At 37.4% G+C, this 19409-nt stretch overlaps 1 protein-coding gene across 1 annotated transcript; it reads right to left on the minus strand.

Annotated features, from left to right (window-relative positions):
• Positions 1–1432: 1432 nt before the first annotated feature.
• Positions 1433–4782, minus strand: LOC113316438 (amino acid permease 8-like). The gene is made up of 7 exons (XM_026564615.1): positions 4509–4782; positions 3575–3808; positions 3386–3479; positions 2894–3114; positions 2650–2789; positions 2320–2538; positions 1433–2130 (listed from the first exon to the last, which is right to left on the minus strand). Exons 1-7 carry the CDS (start codon positions 4642–4644, stop codon positions 1702–1704), a joined length of 1473 nt encoding a protein of 490 aa, XP_026420400.1. The 5' UTR covers positions 4645–4782; the 3' UTR covers positions 1433–1701.
• Positions 4783–19409: the final 14627 nt, after the last annotated feature.

Genomic DNA, 19409 nt, shown 5'->3' on the forward strand with positions numbered 1-19409 from the left:
CATGAACTTCAGATTGTGGTGGATTTATCTTTTTGTAATCCCCTGTACATGGGTTCCATAAACTCAAATCACTCCACAGATTATTAGTGCTTCTGCAAAACCAGCCATTAGAACAACCCAGGTAATTAATTAGTTGGGGAGCGACTGGGAAATGAACCTTCTCAATATGGCTGTCAACATCATCAAGTAATGAGATGATGATGATAACGATTCACAGGGCCGGGCCAATAAGGGAAGCAGGAAAAGCCCCACTTCAGGGCAACAAGGTCCAAAGACAACAAAATAGTTGTTCTGCTATTTAGGATTTGTTAAAAATAAAAATATTTTAGGGGCTTATTCATGATTGAATTGTATATCGGACATAATATGAATAGTAAATGTTAAAATGGAAGTTTTTTATCCATTCCATCGGATAATTATTACCGGCGGGATTATAAAAGAAAAAACAATCAGAGCTATTAGGATTTAGGAGTGAAGTTGTAAAGTTTTTCTAATTCTCATCTTCAATCTTTGTTTTTCTTTTGTATGCTTGTATATGTTTATTCTCTTGATAGTTTACTATTATTATTGTTCGAGCATTGTAGAAAAAAATGATCATTGATGTACTTATGGGGGCAACAAAAAAATTGTACGCTTCAGGGCAAAAACAACTCAGGACCGGCCTGCGATCATTATATAAAGAGTATATATCGTTGTCATTTATAAGCATGAGAGTGAAATTATTTGGATCATATGACACCAAATTTACAGGGGTAGTCAAACTAGATTTGGAAGGACTTCTGGAAGTTCCCAAATCTACTGTTAGTCCATAAGGATTTTTAGAGAGTCTCCCAATGTCTCTTGTTATTCGTTAGAGGCTTTTTTTTAAGTCATTTAAAGTCTCTAAAACTCCATGTTATTGGATTAAGAATTTGTAAGAGTCACTTTAACACCCCTGTTATTCGAATAAGAATTGAAAGTCATTGATTTCTTGTTTTTAGAGATTTGGGGAGACTTTTCTATGAAAATAGGCATGGTTGAAATCTCTCCTCAAGAGGTGATATTTTGGGAGACTTGAAAATTTGAAAAAAACTTGTTAAACATGAGAGTCAAGATAACAATGCTTCCCTATTAACCGAATTATGGAGGATTACATTCGACCCAATTATCAATTTATTTTTATTTTTTTTTGTCATGGATATCCAACGAACAAATGTCACTGTTGCATGCTTATCCAACCTAGTTGTCATCGGATTATCCAACCTAGTTATCATCGTGAATCTTATTCAACCTCTTAAGAGGTAATCTTATGCAACAAATGATTTGGACGATAGATGTGAAGAGATAAATGCAAATATTTTTTATTTGATAGTACTTTTCTTTGGCAAAATTAACATATAAGTTAAGATTCCTCAATAATAAAGCTTAATTGATCCGAACCGAAAATGTCCAACTCAATAATAAAGTTTAATTGATCCGAACCGAAAATGTCCAAAAGAAGAAAAAAGCTGTGTAGAATTTCTTATTATGAGTTACAAGCAAGCTAAGATTTTAAAATCTAGACTATCACTTAACTCTCTTACATCAAACCTACAAAGACTGAGTATTTCTACCGGTATCACTTCATAAGATCATTAAGCTATGCGATTCCCGTACACTGGCTTTACTTTCAGGTTTCGCTTCAAAAGATTTTGTCAATTGATAATCTTCATCCCTTTAAGATCAATTTTTGGCCTTGAAAGGATTATTGGCAAGAGATTTGGCAATCCCACGAACAGCACCACAAGCAGCAACAATGGAGCAGATCAAGCAAAATGCATTAAGAGATTGAAGTGCAATCCATTTGGAACTGTATTTCTTAATCTCCTTTCTGGAAATGTACATGGATATCGGGAAATAAATAGTCAAAGGCCAATAACCAGTTGCTCCGAGGAAGGAAAGTATGTCGTTGAAGAAAGGTAATGCCATGGCTAATAGTGTAGCCACTATCACATAACAACTTCTCCAGACTATCCTAAACATGTTGATATGGCACTTCTTGGTCTTGAACCCTGGTATGCTTACTGAGTATTTGTGATTTACGAACTTTGAATTTTCCCATTTCTTTGAACTCCAGGATTCGACTGCTGCGTACAAGGGCTGGTTATATACCTAACAAGTATAGTAGATAGATGAAAATTAGTAGATTTCAAAACAGCATGATTGTCAACTAAGCTGTTTTGAGGATGCATTCAGTATACCTATGTCCGGGTGTTCAAATTAGATGCTAGGGAATTCAAATTTTACAGTTCCACTACAATTCTATAAAAAATGGCAAAGAAGTACTGTTAGTAGTGGTACCTGATACGCCCCAACGAGGTGAACCACAATGCAGACGTTAGCAAGGACAACCAACCACAAAGGGTCATAAATCCCAGAGAGCATGTTCCCGGGAGCATCATTTCCATATGCAGCATATCCAAGGCACCCACATAAGGCATAGAACACAGTTGTTGTCATTATACTTATCAAGTTTGCCATCTTCATCTTTTTGTTCTCCCCTGGACCCTTCATAGTATCCTAATCAATTACACAACACAAAACACTCATTAGCAACTAATATTGCCGATCTAGCGGCCAATTTTATTTTCTTGCATTAAGAATCCTGATAATGTGAGATTGAGTTCATACTTGAATCTCAATCAAGATGAGTGAAAATGAGAATGCAACTTGAACATCACCAATTGCACTGAAGGTACTCCACACTTTATCTGCTACTGAAAATCCTGGCCCAATTTTAACTCCAGTCAAACTTGTCTTCCCCGTATTTCCTACATTCCACATTGTACTCAATCAAGTAAAAAATCTGAAGAAATTTACGAGTAAAATAATATTGTGAAGGCGGATACATGTCACAAGCTATATATGGCCCTACCCTTAGCGATTTTATTCACCGAGAGCAACACACCAATGCTGGAATAGGTGAAAGACATCAAGGTAGCAATGGTTGAGAGTATTGTAAGCTCACTTATATTTGGGATCTGAGAGAGAATAACTTCACAAATTCCAAATCCAACCATGAACGGGAAATTAGAAACCCTGCATGAAGTATTTCCCAAACCTCTTTTATGGAAACAAGAAGCTTTGAATACTGCCCTGTTTTAAGAGGAAAATACATGTTAGAAACAAGCACAGAATTATTTGTGACATTGGCTATCCTGCCTGCAAAATAACCTTGCTCACAAGGAAACTTCAGGACAACAGTTTTCGACCAAATCCTAAACGACCAGGGATTCGGGGCTAATCTGCCCATCATCCAAGAGTCAGAATATATGGGTTCCTTATGAGCAAGAATTCGGCAAATTGTTAAGCTTTTTCGTGTAATTCAAAAAATGTTATGTTGGTCAACTTATAGTCATGTGCTTACACCATGCTAACAACTGCTGTAACTGTGTAGCCAACTGAATAACCGAAAAGGTTCACATACTGGATAATCCCACAAGTCATTTGCATTCTTGGACCTATCAATTACAAAATCCGTTAATTCTATCATAAACTCATTAAAAAAAAGGTGCGATGCAAGAAATGAGAAATGACGGGAATCATGCATATATACCTAAGAAAGTTCCAACAGCTTCAGAGTAATTATAATTTCGCTTTCCGGATCTAGGATCAGGATATCTGTAACAATCAGCTAGGAGACTGGCCGTGTAAAACGTTATGTAGGCAAAGATGGCAAGCGCAATAGGTCCAGCAACCCATCCTAGTTGTGCAATACACCATGGCAGTGATAGAACACCTGCACCAATAACCGCGGTGATAATATGTGCACTGGCGGATATCGTAGATCCTGTACACGTATAAACACAACGAATTTATGAATTAAGAAAAATTTAATATGTTCATAAAAAATAATATTTTATTGACCAATCTACACTCCTCTTGGTATGCTCCTAAGCGTAAATTAAAATGTAAACAAGTTTCAACCTCATGATCCCGTTGCTTCTAGTTCTGGCCATCCAGCGCATTAACATAAGTGAGCTATTATAAGTTTATTTATGGTCCTGGGTTTATTTTGGTCCTTGAAGTGGTGGGTAGAGTTGGTTGAATTGAACTGTCAATGACAACCTTGGAAAAAACATATTATCCAACACTTGTTGTATAATCTCTGGTAGCATTAAATGTTTTAGTTTTTAATCTTTTGTCTCTATTCGTTCAAAACAGAAATTGGTTAAAAGGGTACACAACTGCACTACAATGTACTTGATTATAGTAGCTGCAAATAACTAGTAGAATCAATATGACAAGTAAAAAAATGTATAGAGAGATGTATCATTCAAACATAAAATTATCACAGAACTGCACTACAGTGTGCTTGATTACAGTCTCTGGTCTTTACTAGATGAACTGTGTAGTATCAGACTATATAGGTGCAAGATTCTAAAATGGGGCTGTTCTACCTATTCATTTTGGACCAAACTATAGATAAAAAAATAAAATGAAAATGAAACCAAAAGAAAATTATAAATGGGGTTGTGATAAGTATGTACCAGTTCTTCTTGGTTTTCCATCATCATCTAAGTCTTCAATTCCAGTACCATTCCCAATAGATCTTTTTGGTTCAAGATTTTCTTGTTGTACTCTTAAAGCAACCACATCATTACCATTTGTTGCTGTTATCGTCATTTAAACTTTTGATGTAATCTCTTGATCGCATTGACACAGAAGAAAAAAGAACACAATGATCAGTAAAATGTACTCTAAGAACTAAGTACTTTTAGTGTCCGACTGTGGAGATGAATGTTGAACTGTTTGAGCATATATAGGGTTGAATGAGTTAAAAGGGAAGGTGGAACTGTTCAGCAGCATTTGTTAAGGGATTGAATTTTTCAAAAGAAAAAAAAGAAGCTAAAATCTTATCTTTTACAACAAACTAGTAGTTGATATAACCCTATTTTACTGGCTTGCTTGTTTCATTCCAACACATAGGAAATATCGTATGAGTATACAAAATGTGGGATGATTTTCACTACGAAACGCATCATTATGATGGATGATGCATTAGCGTCAATATGAAATGGTGAATGCGCATCACTAATCCTAGACGACGCATCATCAATCCAAATGATGCATTCTAAGTTAAGCGACAATGCCAAATGATGCAGCATTTCGTTTGCAAAAGATGCATCAACTAGTGAGCGACATGGGGAAATGACAGAACTTGCCCGGCAAAATAATGCATTTCTTTGTTACTAAATAAGCATCATAAAGTCCCATGTTATGCATCATTGCTATCAATTACACATCACAGAGCATACACTATATAAAAAATATATACGGATATTAAACAAACCTACAACTTTCATCTTTCATGTCTGAAAATTACTCAGAGGGCTGATTCAAGTTCAAATTTACAAAATTTTCAACAAAAGGTTTATGAAAAAGTTCTATAATAAACTACAATAAATCCAAAATTTATTAAGGGTTAGCATTATATTATGAACTGTTGTAAAAGAAGATAAATCTCAACTTACAAGTTGAAATTTGTTCTGAGCGACTGAGCGTGCCCTGGCAGTATCTTATTGCTCTCAACTCTTTTGACTCATGAAGACAAATAAACCTAGATATCCGTATGTACTGGTAACTGGACTGATTATTAATTTTGGGCCTCTTCATATTTTGGGCCTAGGGTGGTCATCCATTTCTCCCTAGGCCTAAGACGGCCCTGATAAGGTATAAGGTAAATTGACTGCCCTGACCTAGGCCTATGACGGCCCTGATAAGGTATAAGGTAAATTTGACCGCCCTGAGAAAAAGGAAAAGCTGGAAATAGTAGCTATGAAAGAAGACAATGTACCAACATGAAATTTGTGTAATGATCTTGAACAGAGTTCGACAAACCCAAAAGGGTAAAAAGAAGACACGGTAACTAGCAAGTGCAAATTAGTAAACTATATGCAATATATTTTCATGGGACCGATAAATTCACCAAATTGACGAGAGTTTGAGTGACTGAGGATGAAAATATGGGAAATAGGGCAACCGGACGGGACTTATAACCCCAAATATTTCACTATCCATCCACAAAAAACTATCAAATCAAAAGTAATACAAAAATCCCAAATAATAAAAGTAACACAAAATTTCCAAAGGTGTCACCATCCATCACCGATCACCACCAACCAGTAACACCATTACTACGGTAACATGACAAACATCATCATTGCCGCCAACCTACCATCACCAACCAGCAACACCATCATCTCCGCCACCACTATCATCACCAACCAGCACCACCATATCCACCATCAATATATACCAGCACCACCATCTCCTCCAACCATCACCACCCATCACCATCAGCTTCATAACCATCATTGCCACCGCTAACTACCATTATTAGCAACCAACACCACATCTACCAACAAATACTAGCACTACCATCACCATAAAAAGCGCCACCACCAACCAACAGCACCTCTAACCAGAAACACTACCACCAAAATTTGGTTTCATCATAAACTTACTGTTTCATCATTAAAATCTTTGGTTTCATGATACAAAGTAGGCAAAAATAAGTTGAAACCAATTTTTGTTTCATCATAGAATTTGATGACCCCAATTTTGTTTGGGGTTTTTGTATCAATTTTTAAAAGTTTGGGGTTTTTATATCAATTTTGTTTAATAAGGAATTTTAATGGATCCCAGCATTTGAACTGAGTTTTTGTACTCCAAATTTGGTCAACTTGGTGTTTTACTACTAGTTCTGTATAAGCAATGTAGTCAATCTCGGCCGAGAATCTCGGTTTCGATCCATGGCCGAGACGAGTCTTTTAATCTCGCCGAGACAAGATTTGACCAAAAATCTCGCCAAAACGGCTGAGATTTCAGCGAGATGCAACCTAGATCTTGTCGAGACAAGTTTTACATATTAAAATTTAGTAACAAAAATCAAATCTAACCCTAAAAAATTCAATGTTTTTTTGCGTTTCTTAAAAATTGATATTGTTTCTTTATATGTATACAAGTTTAACATATTTAAATTGTCCAAAATGATTGGCGAGATATCGTGGGGCTAAGTTTGAAAATAAAGACTCCGTGACTTCACCGAAAATCTCCGCGAGATAAAGTTATCTCAGTGTCTCGGGACCAACCGAGACGGAGCAAGACTGAGATTGACTACATTGGATGAAGACATACCGATGAAGTAAAAAATAAGTAGGTCTAGCTATCAAAATAAATGGGGTTAAAATTGAATGCGAAATTGGGGGATAAAAATAAAATTGGGGGATATCAGAAAAGGAAAAAAATTGGATCCAGATATCAATTCGGGTCACCCCTTATCTAAGCATTTTACGTATAACCTAATCTACTCCTCACTAATCAGGATTAGTGATTAATAATAATTAGTAAAATCATAAGATTTTTGATAAATGATTAGTGTATGTTTTATTTGAATTTGGGTGAGTGAGGTGAGAGTAGAAGGAGGGAAAAATATTTTTGAGTGGAATTTTTTTTGTCATGGAAGATGATTTTGAGGAGAGAATTGCAGCTGCTGAATCTTTAGCTCAACTACAACAAGGAGCTAACGACAACAACTCTTTGTTGAGCCAACACCCTTGAATGATGATTTTGACGAGTATGGAGAGCTTTTCGAAGAAGCTACACAATAAAGTAAACTTGCACAACATGCAAGCATCCCAATACATGGGTAAAGCTGCTAGGAAGTTGAAAAATCGAATTTTTTCTTTAAACCCGCCATTTTTTCAACTGTAAAACCTATAGAAATGGTATGAATACCATGCCGGCAGACTCAATACTGGCATGGTATTCATACTACGACCATGCCGGTAGAGCGATATCCCCCATTTTGAATATTTATCCGACATATTATTCTACCAAAAAAATATGCCGGTACGCAATTAACTTTTTTTACCTACCAAGGAATATACTACTGAATATTCAACCGACATGGTTTCATTGATAGGTTTTTATGCAGGAACTGCATGAAAAACATATAGGAAACATTTCCATCTAAAACCAAACACCGACATGGGAAATTAATAAACATCAACGTCGGAACTCCGTACCGGCGTGGTACCATCAATATCGAGAATGCCGGCAGCGCAACCGGCGTTGTTAAGTTTCAATTTTACAATGCCGGTACCTACCAAAAAACATACAGGAATAAATGTTTTTCAAAGCTAAATATCGGCATTACATATCAATTATGTTTAATGCCGGAAGCGTGTACCGGCTTGGGACAATAAATTATGAGAATGCCGGCACCTTGACTTCCGGCGTTGCTGTCTAATGAATATTTTATGCCGGAATATATTTGAAATTTGGTCTTCAGTTTTGGTTAAGTTCGACAATGCCGGGACATTGGTCGAGCATGCCGGTACGGGTTTCCGGCATTGTGTTTTAATTTCGTTTGGAACTAATTTTCATTTGATCTTTAGGTGGTGACATATATTGATCCAACAAATGCAAAGCCGCTTCATCGGGATACGTCGGAATACTATAAAATACCTCCGTTATGTGACCAAAGAATACTTTTCACCTAATATCTTGAACTTCACTAATGGATTGCTTCTAATGAACGTGAAATTGATCTTATGTAGGGAATAATAGATCGAAATACAAGGAGAAGAATAGCCACAAGAGAAAGGATTATGTATATCCAAAGAAGACTAATAGGGTACATAAGACTCGTACGAGTAAGAATAATTGCCCGTTTAAGCTTGTATTCCGTTTAAATGACATGAACAATTGGGATTGTGAGGTTTTGTGTGGCTGTCATAACCACCGGGATCTGAAAGATTTTGTTGGTCACTCCCTAGTTGAGAAGCTAAAACCTCATGAGTTCGAGGATGTAAAGAGATTGACCAAAGGACTTATCAAACCGAGACAAATTCTCAGAGGCTTCAAGGAAAAGGATGCGTCTAACGTGTCTTCTCTACGTACAATTTATAGCGCACAAGCAACTATTAGAAGGGTGGAATGGGAAGGGAGGTCCGTTATGCAAGAATTTGAGAAGATATCTTGGGATTACAACTACACGCGTATCATTAAAAGAGGGCCGGACGAGAAGCCCCTTCAAATATTCATTTCGCATCCTTTGCTTTCACAATTGGCAAATACATGTTGTGGTGTTCTTTTTATATATGGATTGTACCTACAAGACAAACAAGTACAATATTCCGTTGTCCAACATCGTGGGGCAAACCTCGGACAAGGTAACATTCACATTGGCTTGGTGTTTAATGGAAAACGAGAGGGACTATAATTATCATTGGGCATTACGACAATTGAAATTATTCTTCCGGGAAAATCAACTTCTGAGGGTCATCGTAACCGACCAAGATGACGCATTAATGAAAGCAATATCCGACGTCTTCCCGGACGCACAAAATTTCCTATGTACATATCATATACGTCAAAATATCATAAAAACTTGCCATGCCTTGTTTGAACCCACTAAAGCGGATATTAAGAAGAGAATGATTGTTCAACTAGAGAAAGATGTTCGAAAAAACAAACTATCCCCCGAAGAAGAAGAAGATGAGAGAGGCAAGATAAAGGAGAGAGTGGACAAAGAACATGCGGAAAATCATAAAAAGTGGTTGGAATTTCTAAGAGATTGGGACAAAGTTTATTGGTCTCTTACCGAGGTTATGTACGAAAAGAGATTGGAGAAGTTTATTGCCGATTGGAATGAAGTTTATCCGACTGCCGTCCGGTATTGTTGGACTCAATGATTGGATAAGTTCAAGGAAAAATTTGTGTGTGCATGGACAAACCGGTATAGACACTTCAATAATTAATCAACTAGTGCAGCGGAGTCCGCTCATGGGAGATTTAAAGATCTCATCCAGTCTGGTCAAGGAAATGTGGTTACGGTCACCGAGGCAATGGATCAATACTTTAAGGATGATATCAATAGGATCAAGGAGGCTTTCTAGAAAACCTCAATAGAAAGGATGACTCAATTTCTTCGTTATGGTAAACTTCTCCAAGGAATAGAATTCAACGTCTCTCATTGGGCAATAAAACGTATGATGAGACAAATGGAATATGAGAAAAATTACGGAAAACCAGGTGATGTGTGTATTTGTCCGACATGTCATCATTGGGGCTTCCGTGTCGTCATATGCTTGTGAAGTATGAAGAAGTGATACCTATTGAGGTTATTGATCCGTTTTGGAAGCAACTGTCTTTCGACCCTCCCCCTTTGGGAGATCCCGGGCAATCTCCATGGGATACGAACGAAGCAAAGGAATTCTTCGAAGCTTACTCACGTGGCACATCGGTAAGCCGGCAAGTCTTGTTGAGCCAACTAAGGCTAATTACTTGTCCATGGATCGCACAAAGCGAAGATCCAAGAAAGGGAGATCCAATAGGTAGACCACAAAATAAAACGTCAAGGAGAAAACAAAGGGTAGAATTGAAAGAAATGACTCAACATGAAGAAGAACGCGCCACAACTAAGAAACAAGATCTAACAGCATGTGATATTTCGGAATAAAGTTTCGTGGAAGCGCATGTTCCAAACAAAAGAGGTAGGCCGGGGAAGGAACCGCTATCAAGTCAACAACAAATGAAGGATTCCGTATCCACACCAAAATCCAACTCATCAGAGGTTCCAATGAAGAGGGGTAGGCCGCCAAAGGTATCAACATCAAGTTACAAAGAACAACAAGGTGATGAGGCAAAGGTGGTGACAAACCCAAGTGATAGCAAAGTTGATGTAGTTTTAGTTCCAAGGGAAAGGGTAGTCCTAGGAAGTTGATAGACACATTTTTGTGCTTAATTTGATCTCAATACTATATATTGTTGGCACTCGAGTTTGTACTAATTTTGGTGTTTTATGTGTTTGTAGGCACCTTTGGAAAATAAATATTTTTGGCGAAATCATCTCGAAAAGCAGTGTTTTACACCCCGGAGAAAATTACGAAAGGCACCCTAGAAATGCACCGGAAACGTCCCAGAAATGTACCGGAGGATCCCAGAAAATTACCATTTCCACCCCAAAAATTACTATTTCCACCCAAATTACTGTTCGCACCCCAGCACTCTGGATAAAGGGCACCTTCTTCAACAATTTGAATTTGTGTTTTGGCGGGAAATGAAGTTTTCAATTGGCAGAATTGTGATCGTCAAAATGAATGGTTTAGAGTGCGATTCAATCGCTCAAACTTGGTAGGATGTTATGATTTAGCCTAAGGAAGATAGTTTGGGTGTCGAATTTGATCGGAATTGGATGGAAATATCGATTTGATTCTCGAGCTCAAAACAGAGCTACACGGACTGAACACACCCTGTACACGCTGTTGTGTATGTTTTGGGTATGCATGGAAGTGATTAAGGGACGTTCGACGACTTACTAGGTGTGGGAGAGCTGAATTGGAGTGTGCAGAACCAATTCTAACGTGTGACAGAGTTAATTTTGGAAATTATCGTTATTATTGGCAGTGGAGAATAATCGGATTAAAAGGAGAATATACGCAAGTAATGTTGGGATTTTTGGTCCTAAAACACTATAAATAGGCTCTTTGGGTCTACTAGAGAGGGTGTCGAGAGTCTGGGGGGATGAGGAGAGCCGAGAGAATAAAAAGAAGAGGTCGATAGGCGAAGAAGTTCTTCTGCTGCTCAGCCAAGAACACGAAGAACATTGTACAGTCCAGGAAAATCGTTGACTAGTGTCGCATATTTGCGACAATTCTCAGTTCCTTTCCTGCGACTTCGGTGTTGTGCTTACAACACTTCTAAAGTGCCGTTGTTCTTTGACGCTTTCTGTTGGTCGCAAAGAACGGTCTTAAAACGATTTTCTTCTTATTTCATCATTTGTAATCTACTTTTGAGCATTAATAAAATCTTTTGAGAGCATTTTTACTATGATGAGTTAAACCCCAACACTGGGACGACGGAGGAGGACGAGCTTCATACATGGGTAATTTAATTAATTCTTTTTAAGACTTTTGCATTAAAAATTAATTGAAATATGATTTGATTAAATTGGGTGTTATTTGATTAGATGGGTCATGCTTAGCTTAGGTGATTTGATGTTCCATGCTTAAAATTTACAATCAATTTTTTTGAGAATCTACTTTGGCAAAATAAGAGTCCATATAATTTATGTTTTGAGCGATTATTGTCGAGAGTAATTCATTGAGCCCTATTTTATGAAGATTGGCCGAATCATTAGTCCCAGTACCTCTCACCATTGTTAATATTTTATTGTATATTTTTATTTATTTTTTATTAAGTCTAAAAAATTATCCTTCACAGATCCGAGAGTTTGAACCTCATTACTACAACCCCCATTAAATCAATAATTAGAAGTACGGAATCCCGTCATATATCGAAGACAGTGCAAGTGTAGAGATTGCAGAGGATGGTTTGGATATAATCAAGTTAGAAAAGGGTAATATGAAGATGTATCAGGATCCAGAACAGGTAGGACAATTAGAAGTTATCATACCAAGATACAGTCTTACATAGACCAACTTCATGAGGTTATTCGCGAGTATATTGTATATACGGATGATGTCGATGGAGATGGAAATTGTGGCTATCATGTTGTGATAGAATAATTAGGAATCTTTGACACGGCGGTTAGTAGAGGTATGACACCATGCCGATATGCTAGAACGAGGGTGGCCGAACAACTTGTGAATAAGAGGAGCTTTTATGAGCAATTGCTCGGTGTAGGCGAGGGGTTTGATGATATTCATGCCCAAGTATTAGGCCCGAGAAAGAGATGAACTTTCTTCCTTCTCAATATTGGATGAGAATGCCGCTTTGTGGGCATCTAGTGGAGGATATATTTAGATGTGTTGTTCATTATTTTACCCCCATCGTAGAAGTAACATTTACCCCAAAGTGGAAAAAATGCGAAGTATTCCTTAAGAAGAGAAGAGTTGTTTTGGCGTTCGTGAACGGTAATCATTTCGTTATTCCAAAACTCAAGGACAATTGTCCATTGCCACCTGTTTTTGGGATGGTAAAAAAAAAGGATCTAGATCCCAATATCTGGAAGGGAAGGATGGCATTGTATGAGGAGAATCACCAATTTTGGGATGCGTTGGCCTTATCAAAGAAACCTCTTCAAGAGGAGGAGATTCAAGTGAATACGTGTGGAAGCGATGATGAGTAATTTCGATATATGTGGTTCACTAATACACAACCTTTTGTTTTTTTGGAAGTTTGAATTGTAAATACCGGCATAGTTGTGTTTTATAATTATGACGCCGGAACCATGGTGCCGACGTAGATTATTGTTTTGAAATCATGCCGGAAATACAGGAAAAACATCCAGAGAAATCAGTAAATTCGCTGGCATAGAAGTTAACATAATAACAGTGCCGGTTCTGTGAAAAACATATTTTCCAAAGAGATTGCAGACCACCGGCATAGTATCCAAACACATTTGAATGCCGGAAGTCTTTCATTTAGGAAACCGGCATTGATTTTACTTTGACACAAGTTTATCAACATAATAAATATAATAACAATACTAGATTGTATACAAGAACAAACTCCAAAGTTATGTGGTTCCAAACCAAAAATAAATCAAACATAAACCAAGTCAAGCAAAGAGTTTAGCAAAACACACAAACAAACACATTGTTCAAGACTCAGAAACAAACATAAACCAACACTAGATTGTTCAAACCAAACAAATACTATAGAAGAAACACACGATCACTCGGTTCTTGGCTTCTTGTGTACCCTCTTCTTCCTTTCTCCCCACAAGTCTTTTGCCTCTGGATCTTCAATTTTGTCTATCTTTTGCTCGACGTTCTCCATTTCTTTCTGGGTCAGCACCTCTCCTTTCTTGTTATTTTTCTTAAAGAACTTTGACAAATTTCCAATCCGCCGACGCTGTTAAGGAAATTTTAAACATGTACTTAGTATGTACAATTGTATAAGTTCATAGATATAAATTAAAAGAATAGTAATGAACAAGACGTACGTACCAACAACGTAACGAGCTGTAGAAGTGCGGGTACAGTTTCCGCAGTTGTGGAGGGACGTGCTGGTGGTGGAGGAACATCACAAAATAAGTAGTTCATTATACCTAAATTACAGTGAAATTCTCATTAAATTGACGGGCGTAAGCCTTAGAAGCTCGACGCATTTCTGCCAAAAAATGTGCCAAGAAAGCAGTGCCCCATGAATACTCATCAACCTTTTCCAACGGATCCAAGTATTGTAGGTTGTTCATATGCACCCTGTTACCATTAGTGTCAGGGAATATAGAGGTTCCCAAGATGAACAACATATAAGCAGCGGCAGTTTGCTGAACTTGTTCGGGATTCAGTTCCTTGTTCTTCGTATTCCCAAACAATTCAATGAGTTTGACGAATGTGATAGTCTTTGTCTGGCAACGGTTTATCTTGTACATATTTTCCAAAGTGGTTTCGTTGTCCCATCCAAACAACTTTTTAGTCAGCTCATAGATCTTGTCCCATCCTAGGTCCTTAGACTCATCTCCTACCTTAACGGCTTTCCCAAGAACCTCAAGACCTATTATCCTTTGGACATTTTCAAGGATAATGGTCATCTCGCCAATAGGAAAATGCATGGTATCAGTTTCACCAAAAAACCTCTCCAAAAAACAGTTCGTCGTGACGGTATAAGTGCCCACATAATTTTTTATCGAGGGATACAAATCAGATGCTTTGACTACTGCTTTAACAGCGTCACACTCAAGCTTCAAAGGCCATACATCCGATTGTTGATGGCGGCTAACACAGAAGGATTTCTTGTGGTCCTATAAAAACACACCAAACTTAATTAAATTCACTCGATCACAGATAAAGAATATAATAAGAAGATGCAAACGTCTTACATAAATTTGATAGATCTAACGAGCCCAAGAGTGTTTGTAAGCAAATAAGAGTTGTGGGTTTATCGATTCACCCAAATATTTTCCATCATCGCGGTCTAGAATCATGTCATATTTATCAGGAAATTTGGCTGGGGGTGCCTTCTCATTATCCTTAGGGTATTCAAATACGACACCAGTTTGTCTTAAGCCACCTGCTTGTGAGGATGAGCCACATGCTCGTTCCGATACAGGTAATTGTTCTCAGTCATCATCATCATCAGTGCTGGTTGGGTATCTTATAGGTTGATCCCTAATTGTGACCTTAGCAGTAGCCGGATCAGGACGGTTACGTCGAGAAGACTTATGTTTTGCTTCTACAACAACTTTTCCTTTTCCTTTGTTCTTTTGTTTTGCTGTAGACCTATGTTCCAATATGTAAACTGAGTTAAATAATCACATTCGGCATATATACTGGACATAACATCAATGCCGGAAAGTGAGCCGGTATTGTAAATAATTAAAAATCCATGCCGGTTGTCTTGAATTTTAGACACAAAATTAACAATTTTTGGTAAAGAAAACCGGCATAGTAAGTTCACATATAGATACTGCCGGAAAACCTGGCGGCATTGTAAGATAGATACTGTGTATGCCGGAATTATGTAATTTTAGTACAGAGTTTTTAACAAAAGAGGCTAACGAAAAAGGCATAGTATTGATCAAATATACAACGCCGACAACTACAACCAGCATGGTATTCAATTAAATATTCATGCCGGCAGGCTCATGCAATAAAATAGGGATTCAAGACACATAATCTGGCATGATTTTCAAATTGAAATCTACCGCGAATCAAACATGTAACTGAACTTCAAATTTCGATTTCAAAATTTACTTCTACTGTAGTAGAAAGACTAAACAACCAAGTTTCACTTTGGATAAACCCTAAAAATACTTCAATTCAACATATACATCATTTACCGGAGCAATTATGTTATTCTCGCCTCACCAACAGACTCTTCAGGCTCAGGCATTTCTTGCACTTTTGATTTCGATTTACCACCATCATCAGCAGATTCTTCAGGATTGGTTATGGGTTTTTCACGAGGTTTGCGATGACCCATTGTCTTTGGTATAGAAGATGAAACAAAAAGGGAGAGTGAATACAAAGGGAGATTGAATAATTTCCTTTCTATAACCGTCACTTAAATAGAATGAAGGAGTTTGTAACCGACGCATAAACTAGTATTAAGGATTTTATAACCGTCAAATAAGTGGGATAAAATAGTTTGTAACCGTCAAATTAGTGGAATGAAGGTGTTTGTAACTGCCACATAACTTGTGTTTGTAACAGTCAGGATGCCGACATGTAAAGATGGCATAATTGAATGCCGACATTATGACAATAAGTTTCAATTGTAACCATAAAACCGGCATAATAAGTTGATTAAAGTTCAACGCCGGTAGTGATTCTTGATTCATTATTAACGCTTCTCCAAAAGGTTTAAGCAAGGAAACTGACCCAAATTGGGCTTCATATTAATACTAACGAAATAAACTAAAAAACATTAAACACATAAACAACGTTACACACAAACATTAAACACATAAAATGAAAGATCTCAAGCTAATTGCAACTAACATCATTTCTTGGTACGAGATTCAACAAACAACGCAGCTTCGAAATGCCTAAAAGGCTCTTTTCTCCATTTGGTATATGCGTCCTGAGCTTGATACCTCTTATCTCGGTATGTTGCGAGAAACTCGTTGTATTTGCAACACAATTTTATGAGGGAAATTGTCCGATTCACTACAAACTCATCCCCGTAATCCATTTTGCGTTTTTTGCACTTACCATCATATAACCTCGACATATAAGGACCATCCGAAACAAGACCCCAAAAAAGGTTTGAAGGGCGGTGGTCTTCCGGAAAATCCGAAACTATGAAGTAATTCTTAATCCATTCGGTTTCTTCCTCAACATGCGCTTCTATGTTCGCTTATTTTACACGTTTGATTATCTCTTTAGTTTCTTTGTGATATTTTTCTTGTATTGCTTGCTCTTCTTCTACTCTTTTCCTTCTAAGTATTTCTTCTTCCATTGCGGCAAGTGACTTGGTGGTTTGCTCCTTCCTTTTAAGTTTTTCTAGTATCATGGGAATTAAGTTGGTGGTGGATGATTCCCTATCGGAGTGGATTATTTTTTTCATATAAAAATTCTCTGAAATCGGTAGTTCGTGATTTCTTTGCCATGAGAGAAATGTGTTGGAGCTCACCTATTTTTTTGAGGTATCAACTGCAATAGGTGTATCCATTCCTTTAAATAGATGAGGACACAACGGCTCTTTTCCACTTTATCATTCCGGCATTGTCAGTATCTTAGATCCCACGCCGGAAATGGTCTTTACTGGTTTATGGTTAAAAGAAAAATATTTGTTATGCATTGAATGCTCTATTCCGGCATTGTACGATAGATTTTTGACAATGCCGGAACCAATTTCCGGCACACTAATGTATATAGCTAAAAATCCGGAACATTGTTTATTGCACTCAGAATTTTGACACTGAATTCCGGCATACAATAATATAGAGTATATATAAGATCTATGCCGGTACCAGATACCAGTATGTAATTATGTAAACATAAAATGCTGGAAATGTAATTTATTTCAAAGGTAATCCTTGTCGACGGAAAAACAAATGCACTTAGCATGTGCATCAAGCCTTTGAACCCTTAGGCGTCTCTAGTGGACGAGTTATATTCTCGTGAGGGTTTACATAGAGATCTACCCACAAAACCTACACTAAAATTTCTAAATCCATCAATCTTCGTCCGAGGACGATACACTCTCCATCATCTCAGGGGCATACTCTGGGATTTTGGATTCCATGAATTGGTAGCTTGCATCGAATGTGAATGCTTCCCCCTTTTCCTCCAAGTAGCGCGCTTTGACGACTTCATGCTACAAAAACATAACACAAACTTACTTGGTTAGTGGTGTTTAGTAGGAAGATCAAACAACATGGATCACGTAAAATAAACCACAATAATACTTACAAATTGGTCAATGGACAAGTTAAAGTGGGGATCGTTGAAAATTGGTTTTTGGATGTCTAAATAAGCAAGTATCGCACTTTCAATAACTTGGTGCCTATCATAAATCTGTTGAACACTTCTTCTATTCGGATTCCCAAACTCTTGCATATATTTGTTGTATACCTTACCCCAAAAGGTTACGGAATCCACCCTTACGGAGGACTGCCTCCTAGATCGAGTTTTCGCGTACCAAGCTTTGGTGATCGCCAAATCTTCATTTGAATCAAAGGATGCCATTTCTTTGTATGTTGAGGTATTTAGAGAGTTATAAATATTATATAATGGTATCAGCTTTGGAGAATATATGGAACCAGGTGTGTGTTGTTTTGTAGGGAGAGCAAGTGTATTTATAGGATGGTGCCCAAATATGGCCGTTATTGTACTCAATCAATGAAGTTGTACTTGCAAAAATTTGAATTTTGATTTTTCCGGCATAGTAGTAAGGATAAACGAACTTCCGGAAAATGGAGTCGGCATTGTGTCATCTATAACATCAATGTCGGTACATGGTTTATTATACACATAAACCATATAATTTTTGACACTATATACCGGCATGTAATAAATATATAAGATCTACGCCGGTACATGATACCGGCATGGAGTTATGTAAACATAGTATGTCGGAAATTTAATTTATTTCAAATGTAATCCTTGTCGACGGAACAACGAATGCACTTAGCACGTGCATCAAGCCCTTAAACCCCTAGGAGACCCTAGTGGACGAGTTATAGTCTCGTGAGGGTTTACATAAATATCTACCCACAAAACCTTACGAAATACCTAACCAAATGCCCTAAAAACCTATGCAAACACCACTAAACTATCAATCTTCTTAAGAAGAATCCGTCTCTGATTCACCCAGCTGGTGGTACTCCGTGACTTTGGTTACAATATGGTTGACGTTGGCTTCAAACATGAATTCTTCCCCCTTTTCTTGTAAGTAACGGGTTTTCACGGCTTCATGCTACAAAAACAACACACAAACTTTATTTGTTACATAAAATTTGCAAACGAGTAGATTATGTCGAATTAATCATAAAGATACTTACGAGTTGTTGAGGGGAGAATGTATTGCGGGTAGCGTGGTTGATCCGGTGTTTCATTTTTAGATACTTAACCACCACATTTAAGATGCTGTCGTGTCGTTCCTCGATTTGTCTGGCAGTGAACATTGACTATCGAGAGTGCCGGTAGTCATATGTAATTCTCCTGGATATCAAAAGACTACTACCGGCACTCTCGAAATAAATCAATTCCATGCCGTAACTTTGTACCGGCAAATTAATCAACCTAAAATCTGTGCCGGTATAGGTGACAAATTCTTAAGTTTTCCTGTATGTTTTAAGTCCACTACCGGCATTCTCAAATTATTACAAAAGAATGCCGGTACCAAAAACCGGCATATAATGCGAGCCAAAATATATGCCGGTAATGGTGACAAATTCATAAACTCTCCTGTATGTCTTAAGTCCACTACCGACATATACAAATTATTATTAAAGACTTCCGGTACTA

This window comes from Papaver somniferum, chromosome 10 (assembly GCF_003573695.1).
Source record: "Papaver somniferum cultivar HN1 chromosome 10, ASM357369v1, whole genome shotgun sequence".
NCBI lineage: Eukaryota > Viridiplantae > Streptophyta > Magnoliopsida > Ranunculales > Papaveraceae > Papaver > Papaver somniferum.